This window comes from Gracilinanus agilis, chromosome 2, assembly GCF_016433145.1.
Source record: "Gracilinanus agilis isolate LMUSP501 chromosome 2, AgileGrace, whole genome shotgun sequence".
Taxonomy (NCBI): Eukaryota; Metazoa; Chordata; class Mammalia; order Didelphimorphia; family Didelphidae; genus Gracilinanus; species Gracilinanus agilis.
Window position 1 is genome coordinate 584,171,626 of NC_058131.1, and position 14,340 is coordinate 584,185,965.

The following is a 14,340-nucleotide window of genomic DNA, read 5'->3' on the forward strand; positions in this document are numbered from 1 at the left end:
AATATTTTGTGATCTTGGGGGTTTTTTTGTACCACACATAAAAATGATGAACTGTGCTGTTCTTCATGAAAGAGTTTGCTTTTCCACATATTCCTTTTGGCGTCCTAATGCAGAAGTCTCATGATACATTCTCTCTCTCTTTTTTCCCCCTTAAATGTGGAATTCCAGCTGCCGAAATGTTTTGTGAAATGGTAAAATCAAATAATCTCTGCGAGCGGAAGCTCTTCACACAGCTTTGCTGTCGGACGTGTCTCCTGGCTGGATAGAGTGTTTCAGCGTCTACACCCAAGAAAGAGAGCATCCTGCAAGTCCAGCTTTGCTCAACCTTCAGGACAAACTATTTTTCATTTTGGAGAGAGTTTTCATATAGGGCTGTTGAGGATGCTCTTTTATGTTTGACAGTTTTAATCTCACCATGAACTTGTTTCTTCAGCAGTGTCTCTTTTTTAACACAAGATGGAAGTTTGTTATTGTTGTGGAAGTCTCAAAAGGAAATTTTTGAAATGGTGATATTAATTCTTTCAAACACTGGTCCCCTGAGCTGTAATGGATGTATAACTTGTGCACCTTGGCCATATTAGCCAAATCCTCTTAACAGACTCAAAATGGAAATACTGCGAATTTTAAGATTCCATGCTCAGGACTCATAGCAGCATGTGGGAACATGGGTTCACTAAATCTCCAAAACCAAAGCAGGAAGGGAAGAAATCTAATACAAAAATTATTTTCCCCACCATATGCTATTGGATGGCATCACTATAAATCTATACAGGATAGTTTAAAACAAGAGAATACATTTGTGTTCTGACCACGCATACGTTGAAAAATTGGACAAGTCACAAACTTCAACATCAAGCAAAAGCATTAAATTGGCCATTGATAAGACCAAATATGTTGTAGTTTCGATCACATGTTTTATGATCTCTGGGGATAAAGTGTCTATTTCTGTTTACTAAAGCTAATTCTGAAACTGTTATTAATGGTTTACCCATTCAAATCCAAAAGCCAAATCAGAAGATTATTGCTTTCTTTGCAGAACTCTGCTACTGAGATCAGTTCATCACATTATTCATATTGCCATAGATCTTCTATAAGTAGGGTTTGTTTGTTTCTTAAAATCTCAATAATGTCAGTTTATTTGTATTAATTCAACTCTGTTAAAATCTTCCAGAGGATGACAGCAGAATATCTTAGGCATTCTAACAAATAAGCCAAGGAAAACCCTAATTATATACTAAGCAATTCTATCAAGCAAATCAAAATCTATTCAGTGAAGTTTTAAGAGAATCACTTGTTTTATAGAATTGCTTTTAAAATACATTTAGTGACATTTATTTTAAGTAACTTATGCAGTTGTGGGTTTATTTTCAGTAGATGTATTTTTAAGGCAAATGGACACTTTTCTGTGTTCTGTGAGCATATATGGACAAAGAATGACTTATTCTTCCTTGAAATATTTGTGGATATCATTTTTAAGCTATGTGTTATAATTTTTGCTGATATTAATTATTTTGAAAAATGTTTCATATTTTTGCAGTAAGATGCACAGATCTGCTTGGTCAATTCATTTTAGTATGGAAGTAACAGGATTTTGCCCCATTTTCTTTGACTAGCCATTTTGCCCTATTTCATCTCTAATGTACTGGCCTTTTCCTCCATGAGCAGGTGAGAACCATGAACCACATGGATCAGCAACCAAAAAATCCCAAAAAACAAAAACGAAGCAAAGAGAATACATTTTAAGCACTAAGTTAATAAAAACAATTAACATCCCATAACAAAAAAGCCTGTATTTCTTTCTAATTCACCAAAGTGTTTTAAATAATTATTGATCACTATGTGAAATATATGTGTATACTTAATTTTACAAGTGATATCTTATTTTTTTTTTGTCTGCATATGAAGTTTGTATCTTTAATTTTAGAAAAGCTGAAGTGGTAAAGTGGAGGTCTAGTTCTAGAGCAGTGTTTCCCAAAGTGGGCACTACCACCCCCTGGTGGGTGCTGCAGCGATCCAGGGGAGTGGTGATGGCCACAGGTGCATTTATCTTTCCTATTAATTGCTATTAACATTTTTTAAAAATTAATTTCCAGGGGCTAAGTAATATTTTTTCTGGAAAGGGGACAGTAGGCCAAAAAAGTTTGGGAACCACTGCTCTAGAGTATTACTTATGAAGAAATAATGGAGAAAAACACAAACAAGGGTTCAGAAACTAATAATTGTATTTTAATCTCATTGTGAAAATACTCAGAATTCTGGGTTGAGTTGTGCAAGTTGAATAAGGAAAAAGAACAGAATGTAGCATGCTTCAGATCGGGGCAAAAAAACATGGGATCTTGCAATGAAAGAAGCACTCCTGCATCTTTATAGTCAAGTCTGTGGAAAGCCAATATCACATCCAGTGGCAAGTACATTTAGCATATGTTCTAGAGTTACTCTTTCAAAACTCACAACTTTGGGGTTGGGTCCCCAGACTCAGTAAGTACTAGTCCCCTAAGGGTCTAGGGGAAGGCCTGAAAGGATGTTTTTTTTTAATATTGTAGTTCATGAACCCCCACTATTATATTTTCCCTATTTACTATTAGTTGGTATCAATTAGTCAGATTTAATTATCTTTTAGGAAAGGATATCTACATAGGTAGTAGAGTAAGAACAAAATATCTTTCTCCTCTTGGCCCCCTGAAAAAAAAAACCATCTGTGATATACTCTCCAACAAATGAATATAGGATCTAAGAGAAAGAATATTCAAACTTAGAAAGCACATGTGGCAAAAAAGGTAACTTACAGCTCCTTGAAGTACTTTTGCTGAAGTCCTTAAAAGTCCCCTTTATAGGGGCAGCTGGGTAGCTCAGTGGAGTGAGAGTCAGGCCTAGAGACAGGAGGTCCTAGGTTCAAACCTGGCCTCAGCCACTTCCCAGCTGTGTGACCCTGGGCAAGTCACTTGACCCCCATTGCCCACCCTTACCAATCTGCCACCTATGAGACAATACACCGAAGTACAAGGGTTTAAAAAAAAAAATTTAAAAAAAAAAGTCCCCTTTATATATATATATGGTGCAGCTTTTTGTTTTCTTTTCTTTTTCTTTTTCTTTTTTTTTTTTTGCTAGATTCTTTTGAGCTTCTTGAATCTGCCTTTCCTCATTATATCTAGTCTATCCTTGTCTCCTGATGTAGACCCTACCATCAGCCATTACTGTTCCTGGAACACTGCTAGCATACTGATGGAAAAAGTCCAGTCCTCTAAAGATCATGAAATCCTCTTTCAACCAAAGCCTGGAACACTAGTGAGGAGGCAGAAGGAGAAGAGATAAAAACTAAGGCTTGAGACTAGGGCTCTTCTCTTTACACTCCTCAGGTAATTCCTTCTGAGAGACTTGGCTGTAAATATTTATCCCAAACCACCACACCTTCAAATCCTGGGGTTCCAAACTGCTCTGACATTTTATGGATGACCCAGAGAGAGAGGCCAACTTCCCTTAATCATTCTCAACACATTTCCTGTGCAACATCGCTTCATTTTTTCTAGTGGCTTTCAAGGACATCTAAAATGATCAAAAGCTTTTCCATATTTAATCTAAAGTCTGTAACTGATTTCATAGATTTGCTGGCCTTGTTCACACTTAATTCACACCTCTGATTGAAAGATCATTTTATTCGGTGACAGATAACAGAGTGTAGCATCTTATCACTATGTGAGGCGAGGTAATTTATTGACTCAATCAACCTCCAACCTTACACTGATAATATTGCACCTGTGTTTCTTCAGTTGTAGTTTTAAGACTTGTCAGGCCTCTTTGCAAATATGAGGTAATTAAGTTAGAGTTCAATTACAAATCTGACAGTAGAGGGACATGAACAGAATTTTTAACATGTTTATGTAGAGCAATCCATGTCATTAGCCTTGGAGAGCTTATAACTTAAATTTGTGTGAGTGTATAGGTCAAGCATTTGACACCAACATTAGAAACTGTCTCCTCTATTTTTGTCCCATATCAAACATCCAGTGGTAAGTGATCAATATTATTGAAGGAACAGATAATGCCATTTGTGTCTTCCAGAGATTTGTGAGTGCCTTCTAATCCAATATTTCTATTTATTAAGTAAATACTAAGTGAAATAGGCTGTGATCAGCATTCAGGATGCAAAGTCAAAAACAAAGTATTGGCCCTCAACATGCTTACGCTCTATGGGACAAAGAGGAGGAAAGTAATATATATATAAAACCACAATTTGAGGGAGAAGCAGAATAATGTAGTAGAGAGCTATCCTTGAAGACAAGAAAATCTGGGTTCAGTTCCCACCTCTGATGTATGCCAATTTTGTGGGCCTGGGCAGGTCACTCATCTTCTCAGTGCTCTAGGTTTCTAATACTGTATGTTACTGGAATGATGTTGATTTGTACTGGTACAGGAAGTTTCTGCAACTGGGTGTTGCCTATATCAAAGAAATAGCAGATATAACAGTACCAACCCTCTTAAAAACAAGTCTAATCCCTGTTGTGACACTGCTTTCTCATGATTTTCCTCTCTGCTCCTCAATATTCTTTGTAGGTCATTCATGTTATATCCACTAAACAGTGTCTTGCAGGGGTGTGTTGATAAATGTTTAATAAAATGCTCTCCAAAAAAGATACACACAACACATTATTAACATTTTCTCTATCTCGTCCTTAAGACTAGACTCACCACAGAACAATAAATCAAATCCTGAATTGTTGTGGTTGCTCAATGCTCATGCTGATACTTTAACTGGCCCAAGCCAACTCCAGAACACTACTGGTGTTTCCTCAAAGCTCTCTTTACCAGACTTGTCTTTTCACTCTATATTGTCTCAGTCAGGGATCTCATCAGCTCCTTTTGGTTCAGTTATGATTTCTATTCAGGTGATTCCTAGATCTCTATATCCAAACCTAGTCCTTCTCCTGAGTTAAAATCATGCATCTCCAATTGCCTCTTAAATATCTCAAGCTGGATGTCCCATGGACATCTCAAACCCAACATATCCAAAATAGAACTCTTTCTCCAAAAAAAGCCCTCCTTCCTTCTGAATTCCCTAACATTTTGGTTAACGACACTAATGTTCTCTTAATCACAAAGTAATTAAATCTGCTTGATCCTCATTTGGTTCTAACTCCAATCAGTTGTCTCTTGCCTTTTCTACCTTTGCAATGTCTCTCATATACATCCCTTTTTCTCCACTCAAACAGCCATCTTAATTTTCAATGCAATCCATCCTCCACTCTGCTACTGGAATGACTTTTCTAAATTGTGCATCTGACCTACTCTATCACCTCTCCCATCTAGTCAAAAAGTTCCAGTGGCTCCCTATTACCTCCAAAATCAAATATAAACTTTTTTTTTGGCAATTAGAGCTTTCAATTACCTGGCCCCTTTATACATTTCAAATCTTTTTACTCTTTACTCTCCTCCAGGCATATTATCCCTACACTGGCCTATATTTGCATTTCCTCTTTGCACTCCTCTCTTCTATTTACCTTTGCAATGACTATCATGCCTGAAATGCTCTGCCCCCTTACTGCAGCCTCTTAGTTTCTTTGGCTTCCTTTAAGACTAAACTCAAATTTTACCTTCTTCAGGAGGCCTTTCCTGATTCCCCCCAGATTGCAATGCCTTCCACTCATTACTTTCATCTACTTTGTACATATTTTATATATGCTTAAGTATTTATATGTCATATTCCTCATTCAAGAATTCCTTGAAAGCATGGACTATTTTTGCTTTTCTTTTTATCTCAAGCACTTAGCATAGTATATAGTAAGTGCTTAATAAATGTGGTTGACTGACTACCCCATTCTTACAATTTGAAATGAAATAGAACACAACTAAGGCTCAGAGATAAAGGTCCCAATATCATGGGGGACTTCTAGGAGATGATGTCTAAACTGAGCCATTATAGAAGACCAGGATTCTGGAGCAGATAGAAGTTGAAAGTGCATTCCAAGGACTGAGGATAATATGCTGAATGTATGGAGGTAGGAAATGAAATGTTGGATTTGGACAACAGCTAATAGTTCAGTTTAGCAAGAACAAAGAATTGTATAAAGGGGAGAAAATATTAAATAAGATTGATGAGCCACGTTGGAGAGTACCTAAAATGCCTGGCAAAGGAGTTTGTATTTTATCCTAGAGGCAATGATGGATTTTGAGTAGGTAGATGACATGATCAGATCTGTGTATTAGGGAAAAAAAATTGGCAGCTGCATGGATGATGATCCATTAGAGAGAGAGAAACTGGGACCAGGGAGATCCATCTATGCCATTAATTTCTTTTGATAAAATACAATGCTCATTCCCATTTAAAAAAAACAATACTAGAAAGCATAATATAAGTAGAGCTTTTCTTAAAATGATAATATCTCTCTGAAACCAAGAGCAAAGCATTATCTGTAATGGGGATAAGCAAGAAAGCTTCCCAATAAGATCAAAGGTGAAGCAAAAAGGACCATTATCACCACTATTATTCTATAGTATACTAGAAATGCTCACTATAGTATTAAGACCAGAAAAAGAAATTAAAGGAATAAGAAGAGACAACAAAGAAGCACCCCTTGCGGATGATATGATGATATACTTAGAGAATAGAGAATCAATTAAAAAACTAGTTGAAATAAATTAACAACTTCATCACAGTTGTAGGATATAAAATAAACCCACATAAATCATCAATATTTCTACATGTTACCAACAAAACATAGCAGGAAGGAGAAATAAGGAAATTCCATTTAAAATAACTACAGATAATATAAAATTAATAATAAAATAATATTAAAAATAATAGCAGTCTACCTGCTAATACAAACTATATGATGAACAAAATTACAAAACACTTTCTACACAAATAAATACAGATCCATACAACTGGAAATATATTCATTCCTCATGGGTAAGCCAAGTCAATATAATAAAAATGATGATTCTACCTAAGTTAATTTTGTTTTATGCCAGATCAATTATACTGCCAAAGAATTATAGATCTAGAAAAAATAATAGCAATATTCAACTAAGAAAACAAAAAGTCAAGAATATCAAGGAAGTCTTTGAAAAAAAACATAAAGCAAAGCAACCTACCAATATTAGATTTCAAGCTATATTACAAATCAGTAATTATGAAAACAATCTGGTCCTGACCAAGAAACAGAGTAGTAGATCAATGAAATGGATTAGGGACACAGTACAAAGTAGTAAATGACCATAATAATCTAATGTTTGATAATCCCAAAAATCTAAGCTTTTGAGGTAAGAACTGAGCATTTGACAACAAATTGTTGGGAAAACTGGAAAGCAGTTTGTCAGAAACTAAATATAGATCAGCATTTCACACCACGTGCCAAGATACGGATAAATAGGTACATGACTTAGACATAAAGGGCGATAGCAGAATGCTCTTACTCATAATAGCTGACATTTACATACCACTTTAAGTTTTGCACTCACATACATATTATCTCATTTGATTTGATCCTCACAACAACACTATAAAGTAGAATCATTCCATTTCAATATGAGGAAATATCTGCCAAGAGTCTCACAACCTAATATGTGTCTGAGGAAGAATTGGAACTCAAGTATTCCTGATTCCAAAACCCAAATGCTATCTACTGTGCCACCTAGGTGCCTCATCCTACTGTAGTTCAGGCTTACCAAGTAATATGGCCTCAATTTAGTATGGTAGCCATGAGAGGAGAGGAGAGACAAAAGATGTTGTAGAAGTATAGTTGATAAGACTTAGGAAAAGAAAGGGAAAACTCAAGATTGACTCTAAGGAGCCAGGCTAGTGACCCATACCTATAATATCTGCTACTGGGGGAGCCTTGGGCTGGTGGATAGATTAAATTGGGGGATTCTGACCTGCATTAGGGCTAAAGCCAATGGGGTGTCCACACTAAGTCCATCACTGGTATGGTAAGCCTCTAGGAACAAAGGACCATCAAGTTGCCAGGAAGAAGTGAACCAATCAGGTCAGAAAAATAAAGATTAAAGCTTTATTGCCAATTAGTATTAGGATTGGGCCTGTTAGTGTCTCGTGTACTTCTAGCCTGGGTAAGATAAGGAAACCCAGTCTCAAAAAAAAAAAAAAAAAAAAAAAAAAAAAGGAGCAGAAAGAGGGGGAAAAAAAGAAGAAGAGGGGGAAGGATGGAAAAAAAAAGATTATCTAAGGTTTTCTACTTGAATAACCTAGAGCATGGTGGTACCCTCAATAGATATAGGGCATTTATTGAGAGGCGGGTTCTAGTGCTTGCTTTGGTAACACATATACTAAATTGTGAGGTGGGTTTCAGAGGAATAGCCCACTTATAACTCATGTATGGGACACTCATATAACTCTAAAAATATAGAAGATGATAGCCTGGGAAGTAGTTCATTGTCTTAATCACAGAATGTTGTTTAGGAAAACCTAAAAGACATCCAGTATGTCATGAAGGTTATATTTATGTACCAAATGCTGAGCTTTGGGCCCTGTATTTCTGGTTAGCTCCCCCCATAAAGAAAATATTAAAAGAATCAATGACAAGGGTGGAAATAATGTAGGTGATGGCTAGGCAGAGAATCAGAAAGTAATTAGTATAGCTGAAGGAGTCTCTCTCCATTCCTTGGCCTTGTAACAAAATAGAGATTTCTTCAAAGTGATTTTCCTACTCTACTCCTCTCCTCACTATCTAAAATCCCAATTCCTGTTCTTGGCTAAATTAACACTAAATTCCCCTTTGCTGATTTTAAGGAAAGGGTCTGTGTAAGCCTAATAGGGCCCAAATAAGGTCCAAGATCCAAAAGGATCCAGGCCTGGTCTCACAATCAGATGCCAGATGTCTCAGGATCAACAGGAGCTCAGCAGATATCAACCAGCCAGCAGGGAAGCAACATAACAGAGCAGTACGTTGGATGGGAAGATAAGGTAGAAAACAGCCACAGGGAAATAGCCAGTCTCTTCCAGGTCAAAACCAGAGAAAAGCACACAGTTCAAGCTCAACTGTCAGTAACAGCTTAGCTCTCCCCTGCAGAATTCCAGAATCTTTTACTCTGTTACCCTCTGCAAACTTACACACTTTCCTCCTTAACTTAACTTTCCCTTATAATAGCCTTGATTCCATTTTACCTCTCCACTAGCAAGAAACAAACTGTGATGAATAATTACAGCCTCATATAGTCTGACGCAGTGATGGGCAAACTTTTTAAAAAGGGGCCAAAAGAAAGGAAATGCTCATCTGTCAGTCTGTTTCTAAGGCAACTCTTAGAAGTTTCATTGTATTGTATCCTACTCGTATTCGTCAGCTTAGGAATAATGTCATGGCCAGATAAAACATTTCAGGGGACCGCATCTGGCCCACAGGCCGTAGTTTGCCCGTCACTGGTCTAACAAGTCATCCAATCTGAGAATCATTCAAAAGGCAAGGAAGAAAAGATACTTCTTCCAGAGACAGAACAATAAGTAAAAAATCAGTGGCATCAAGGGCTGACCCAAGTTCCTGAGTTTTCCAACTCACTAGACTTTGACCCTTCTAGAAGCCATGATTAGAAAAACAAGTAAGCAAAATACTTGTCAGTTCTCAAAAAAGAACACTGAGTCTAAGCATTGTCCAAGTACTCACATTAAGAGTGTATCTCTAAACTGGTTTAAGGAACATAAGTTTTGAGAGTAGTGCTGGGCACACAGTTGTTTTAGGGTATTTTATTATATTAATTTTACTTTTATAATAATGAGTAAAAAATAGTCAAGATGTGTTTGTATGGTCAACTCCATTATACTCTGCTATATGATTAAGGTCTATTGAAATTTAACAGGGAAAGGAAGATGATGAAAGTTTTCTTTGGACAGATACTGAGTTAAGATTCTAACTGGAAAAATCCACATTGAACACACCCCTGGAGTACTGACAGACCCAGAAATGGATAGAGCCAGGCTATGCCTCTAAAAACTAGAGAGTGAGTTTGTCCTTTCCCTGGAGCTCCCTTAGGTACTAGGTGCAATACATAGCCACCACAAGGGTAAGCAAGGTTTGTCAATGCCAGACTTTCAATAAAGAGGGTCAGCTAACTGGGCAGGAGCACCCCCTGGTGGCTCAAAATACAAATAAAGTCAGTTCTGGCTCTAAGATCAATTTACCTATCTTTTCTAGCATTAAAACCAGAAGCAGATGACTATCTGTTGATTTGTAATCACGGAAACAAGGAGTTCTGGTATTTATAATTTCACTTCAACAAATCTGTATTTAGTACTTACTATGTGCAAAGTATGTGTTAGTTAATGTACTTAAGGAGTTTCCTATCTGCAAGGGCATGGTGAAGATAAAATACGCACAAAAATAAGTATTATTCACACTAGAGAGCGATTATTGACAAAGGAGATATTGAGACAAACTTCTTCAAGAAATTTGAGGAGAGAGGAAATACTTTCAACTTTATGCAATTCACCTGAAAAAGTTTTGGCACAGTTAGTTTGGAACTTGTAAGTAAGGTCAAACAATTAAAGAAAGGACTAGACCAAGACTCTACTGCTCTGTTTTGACACCTCAGTCTTATCTTTCCCACTTCAGTGTAAGCTCCTTGCAAACAGAGATTGTTTCTTTCTTTGTACTTATATTTGTTAGCGCACAGTAGGTATTTCATAAGTACTTAAAGCCCTATGTGTAGCACGAATGGATCCCACATGTAGTAAGGACCACAGACTATCATTGTGTAGTCAGAAGAGAAGCAAAATAGACATCTCTAGCCTCTTCTCCTCCCATCTTTCAGTAAGGGAGACTCTCATTCCTACCAGAAGGGGAAGAGAATTGGGGTCAGAAGCTATTCTCCACTCTATTCAGAGAAAGGAGAGTACCAGGCTAGAATTATATCTATGTGCTCTCTTAAATAGTATTAGTCTAGGAGATGATCAGATTCATGCTAACTTCTGATTGCTTTGTTATTTCTGGAGTTAGGAAAGACCCCAAGCTCTATATTCAAAGCCTGACCCCTTTCTCACCAAATACCAGTTCCATAATGAATATACATAGAATAACAAAGAAATCCACTTATCCAAGTCATAGTATGCATAGGAGGATAGTACCAGACAATAGAGAGTAAAAGAGTTCCTCCACTGGGAGCAAGATAACTCAGCTCAACCAAGAATGTTCTTGATCTCCTCAAGGGGAAATTCCCCGAATTCTCTATAGTTGTGAACTGGAAATAGGGACATGGTGGAAACTGCCAGCTCTTTTCATGTTCTCTCAGAGTCTTTTCCTTCAACAACATGAAATGGGATTGGCTGAAGAACCCAAAGAAATTCAATGCTTGAAGAGTCCAGTAGAAGACTTGAAGTTTGAGTACCCAAAGGGAGTTCTCTCTGAAGAGTCCCAAAAGGTACTTGAAGGCAACTGCTGAAGAACTGAAGTTCTCTCCACTCTCAACAACTCCACCTTGCCCGGAATGCAGGGCAGAGCATTGATTTCTACCAATAAAGAGGGAGTCCCATACCAGTAGGCTTTAGGCAGGAATTACAGAATGATTGATTAGAAAAGATTTCATCACATATAGATATAATCCTAATGGGGAGTAAAACTTTTTTCAAATTCAACAAATATTTGAAGCATTTTTTATGTTCAAGGCACAGTACCAGGCTATGGAGACACATGGACAGAAAAGAAGAGCAATCTTTGCTCTGGGTCATCAATAGCATAGGGAGAAAAAATTAACAGCCCAATTTTGTTAAGTAAGACTGTCTGTGGAACAAGTTACATCAAAAAGAATGTAGGATCATGGTATCATAGAGCTAGAGTAGAAAGGGACCTCTGAGACCATCTAATCCCCATACCTCATTTTGCAAATGGAGAAGCAGACCCAAATGAGGTTGTGATTTGCAGAAGGTCATATACACAGTAAGCATGAGAACTCTAATTTGTATCCATGTTCTCTGATTTTGGAACCAGTTCTCCATAAAGTAGCAAGGGGGGTGGGGGGAGAATAAAGAAAGAGAGAGAAAGGTTTAGGAAGCCAACATCCCAATACTTCAAATTCATTCTCTAACTTTGTCTTCTCTTAAACAAGCCAGAATCAAAAGCTCTAAGTTTCTATTTCCTGTCTAATGGAGAGTGCAATCTTATTATCTCCACAGTCTATTTAGCACATATCCCTGTTTTTGTTTCTTCGTGTTTCCTCATATCTTACTACAACCATCACGATACAAATCTTCATTGTTGACAGCAGACCATTACCATCAAGCACTAAAGCAATAGTTAGTTGCACATAGGATTCCTCTTAATTCACTCCCAGCATTGAATTTTTTAAAAAATAACTCCTGTCTTTGTATCAATTCTAAGATGGAAGAGTGCTAAGGGCTAGGCAATTGGCGCAAAGTGACTTGCCCAGGGACACACAGCTATGAAGCATTAGAGGTCATATTTGAACCCAGGACCTCCCACCTCCAGGCCTAGTGCTTTATTTACTGTCTACCTAGTTGCCCCCCACCACTGAAATTTAAACTGATGTCACCCACAACTACTCCAGCTTCATTTCAAAGTCACTTAACCAATGTTTAGATGAAATGCCTCATTATACTGTAATGGCAATAGGAGACAAAGCAGTTTTTCACTTTGTTCAGAAAAATTCTATACAGGGACATTATCTTTGCCAACAGAGTAGTTAGGAAATGGAAATCCAAAGAGGAAATTCTTTCCAAAGCTATTTTATTTTTGCCAAATAGAAATGAAGAAAACCATCTGTGAGACAGTGTTCATTTGCCATGGGAGAAAAAAAAATTTGTACATATTTTCCACAAATAAATAAATAAATACCATGCTGTTCAGCTTTTTTCTTGTTTTTTGTTTTTTTAAGAAATGAAAAGGCTATCTGATAGAGTAACCCCACCATGTGGTGCTCTCTGGAATTGTATGTGCTTTTTTTATTTTTTAAGTTCCTTGTTATTTTCATTTTTGTTTGTTTGTGTTTCCCTTTTTTAAAGTTTTTTTTGTTTATAAGCACATCCACTATCCTCTCATTTGAACCTCCCACCCTATACAAACCAGAAAACAGATAAAACAACATAAATGAAGGATTATGACTGGTGGTACAAATACAACCTACCCTTTTAGCAGTTTCCTGTTTGCTAAAACAAAAGGTGCATGAAGCAGGAAGCTATTTGATAGGTGCAAGTCAAACTGCCACCACCTTGACCACCGTCTCCATTCAGTCCCTGATGAAGGCAGTCCAATCCCCTAAAACCAAGAATCATAGGAATAGATTTTTCCAGCCCAGCCTTTTTAGCTATCACTAAGAGGAGAAATCATTGTTGAAAGGGAGACCACCTTCCTCACCAAAATTACTACCGACTTCTGATCAACTGCCAATACATGATAGGGAGATGAGCACAAGGGTCTTGGCAGTGGTGGCACTTCCCAGAATACCAGTCCTGTTTCTCGCTAGACCCTCTCAACCAACATTGTAAGTTCTAAATAAATGATTTCTAAATAACATCATTATAGGTGTTATTTAGAACAAAATGTATGTTTTGAAAGTTTTACATTTTACAGCATTTTTTATTCTTTTAGTATAGAACTGGATCTGGAGTCAGAGGGACTGGCTTTAGATAATTGGCTGCACCACTTGCCAGCAATGTATATTGGGCAAGTATTTAACCTTTTAGCTTCAGTTTCCTTATCTGCAAAATGAGAGGCTTGGACTAGATCAGTGTTGTCAAACAATCTACTTTTATGCTTGCTTTGCAACATCTGCACCTCAGATTTTTTTCCCTTTTAAGCCCTGTATGAAGTTGAACTCTTGGAGGGAGGATCAATGCCAATAGAAATTTCCCAACAGGCAAAAGTGTCCTGAGCCTAGTGGTACAAGAGAAGCCTAGCAAGAAAAACCAAGCCCATGTGAGAGCAGAGAAGGGCATAAAGGGCATGAATAATGAGCATGAAGTAGTATCAGATTAATTCTTCAGAAAATTCCCTGGGCCACAAGTAGAGAGGAGGAACAGAGAGAAAAAGAAAACAGAGAAACAAAAAGAGAAAGAAAGACAGAAAGTCAGAGAGAAACAAAAACATGCAAAGATAGACAAAGACAGCCAGAGACAGAGAGGGGTGGGAAGGGAGAAAAGTAGAAAAAAAAGACAAAGAAACTGAAAGAGGCAGAGAGACAGAGACAGACAGATATAAACAAAGAGAGACTGTCAGAGTCAGGCAGGGATTCAAAGTGACAGAGAATGTGAAGGAAGGAGGAGAGAATAGGAGAGAAATCGAGAAAGAGAGAGAAATAATATTATAGTCATGGGAACACTCTAATGAAGGTGCTTTATAAACTTCAAAACACCATATAAATGTGAGTTGTTATAATGATAGAGCACTA

The 14,340-nt window shown here is 37.3% G+C and overlaps 1 protein-coding gene across 3 annotated transcripts in view; it reads left to right on the forward strand.

Annotated features, from left to right (window-relative positions):
* The window catches only part of PCSK6 (proprotein convertase subtilisin/kexin type 6), a 266,121-nt gene extending 264,254 nt beyond the window's left edge, over nt 1–1,867 (forward strand). For all 3 annotated transcript variants that reach the window (XM_044665405.1, XM_044665406.1, XM_044665407.1), the window contains one exon: nt 169–1,867. In XM_044665405.1, coding sequence (XP_044521340.1) covers nt 169–266 — 98 coding nt within the window. In that variant the 3' untranslated portion in view covers nt 267–1,867. The remainder of the gene's footprint in view (nt 1–168) is intronic.
* Nucleotides 1,868–14,340: the final 12,473 nt, after the last annotated feature.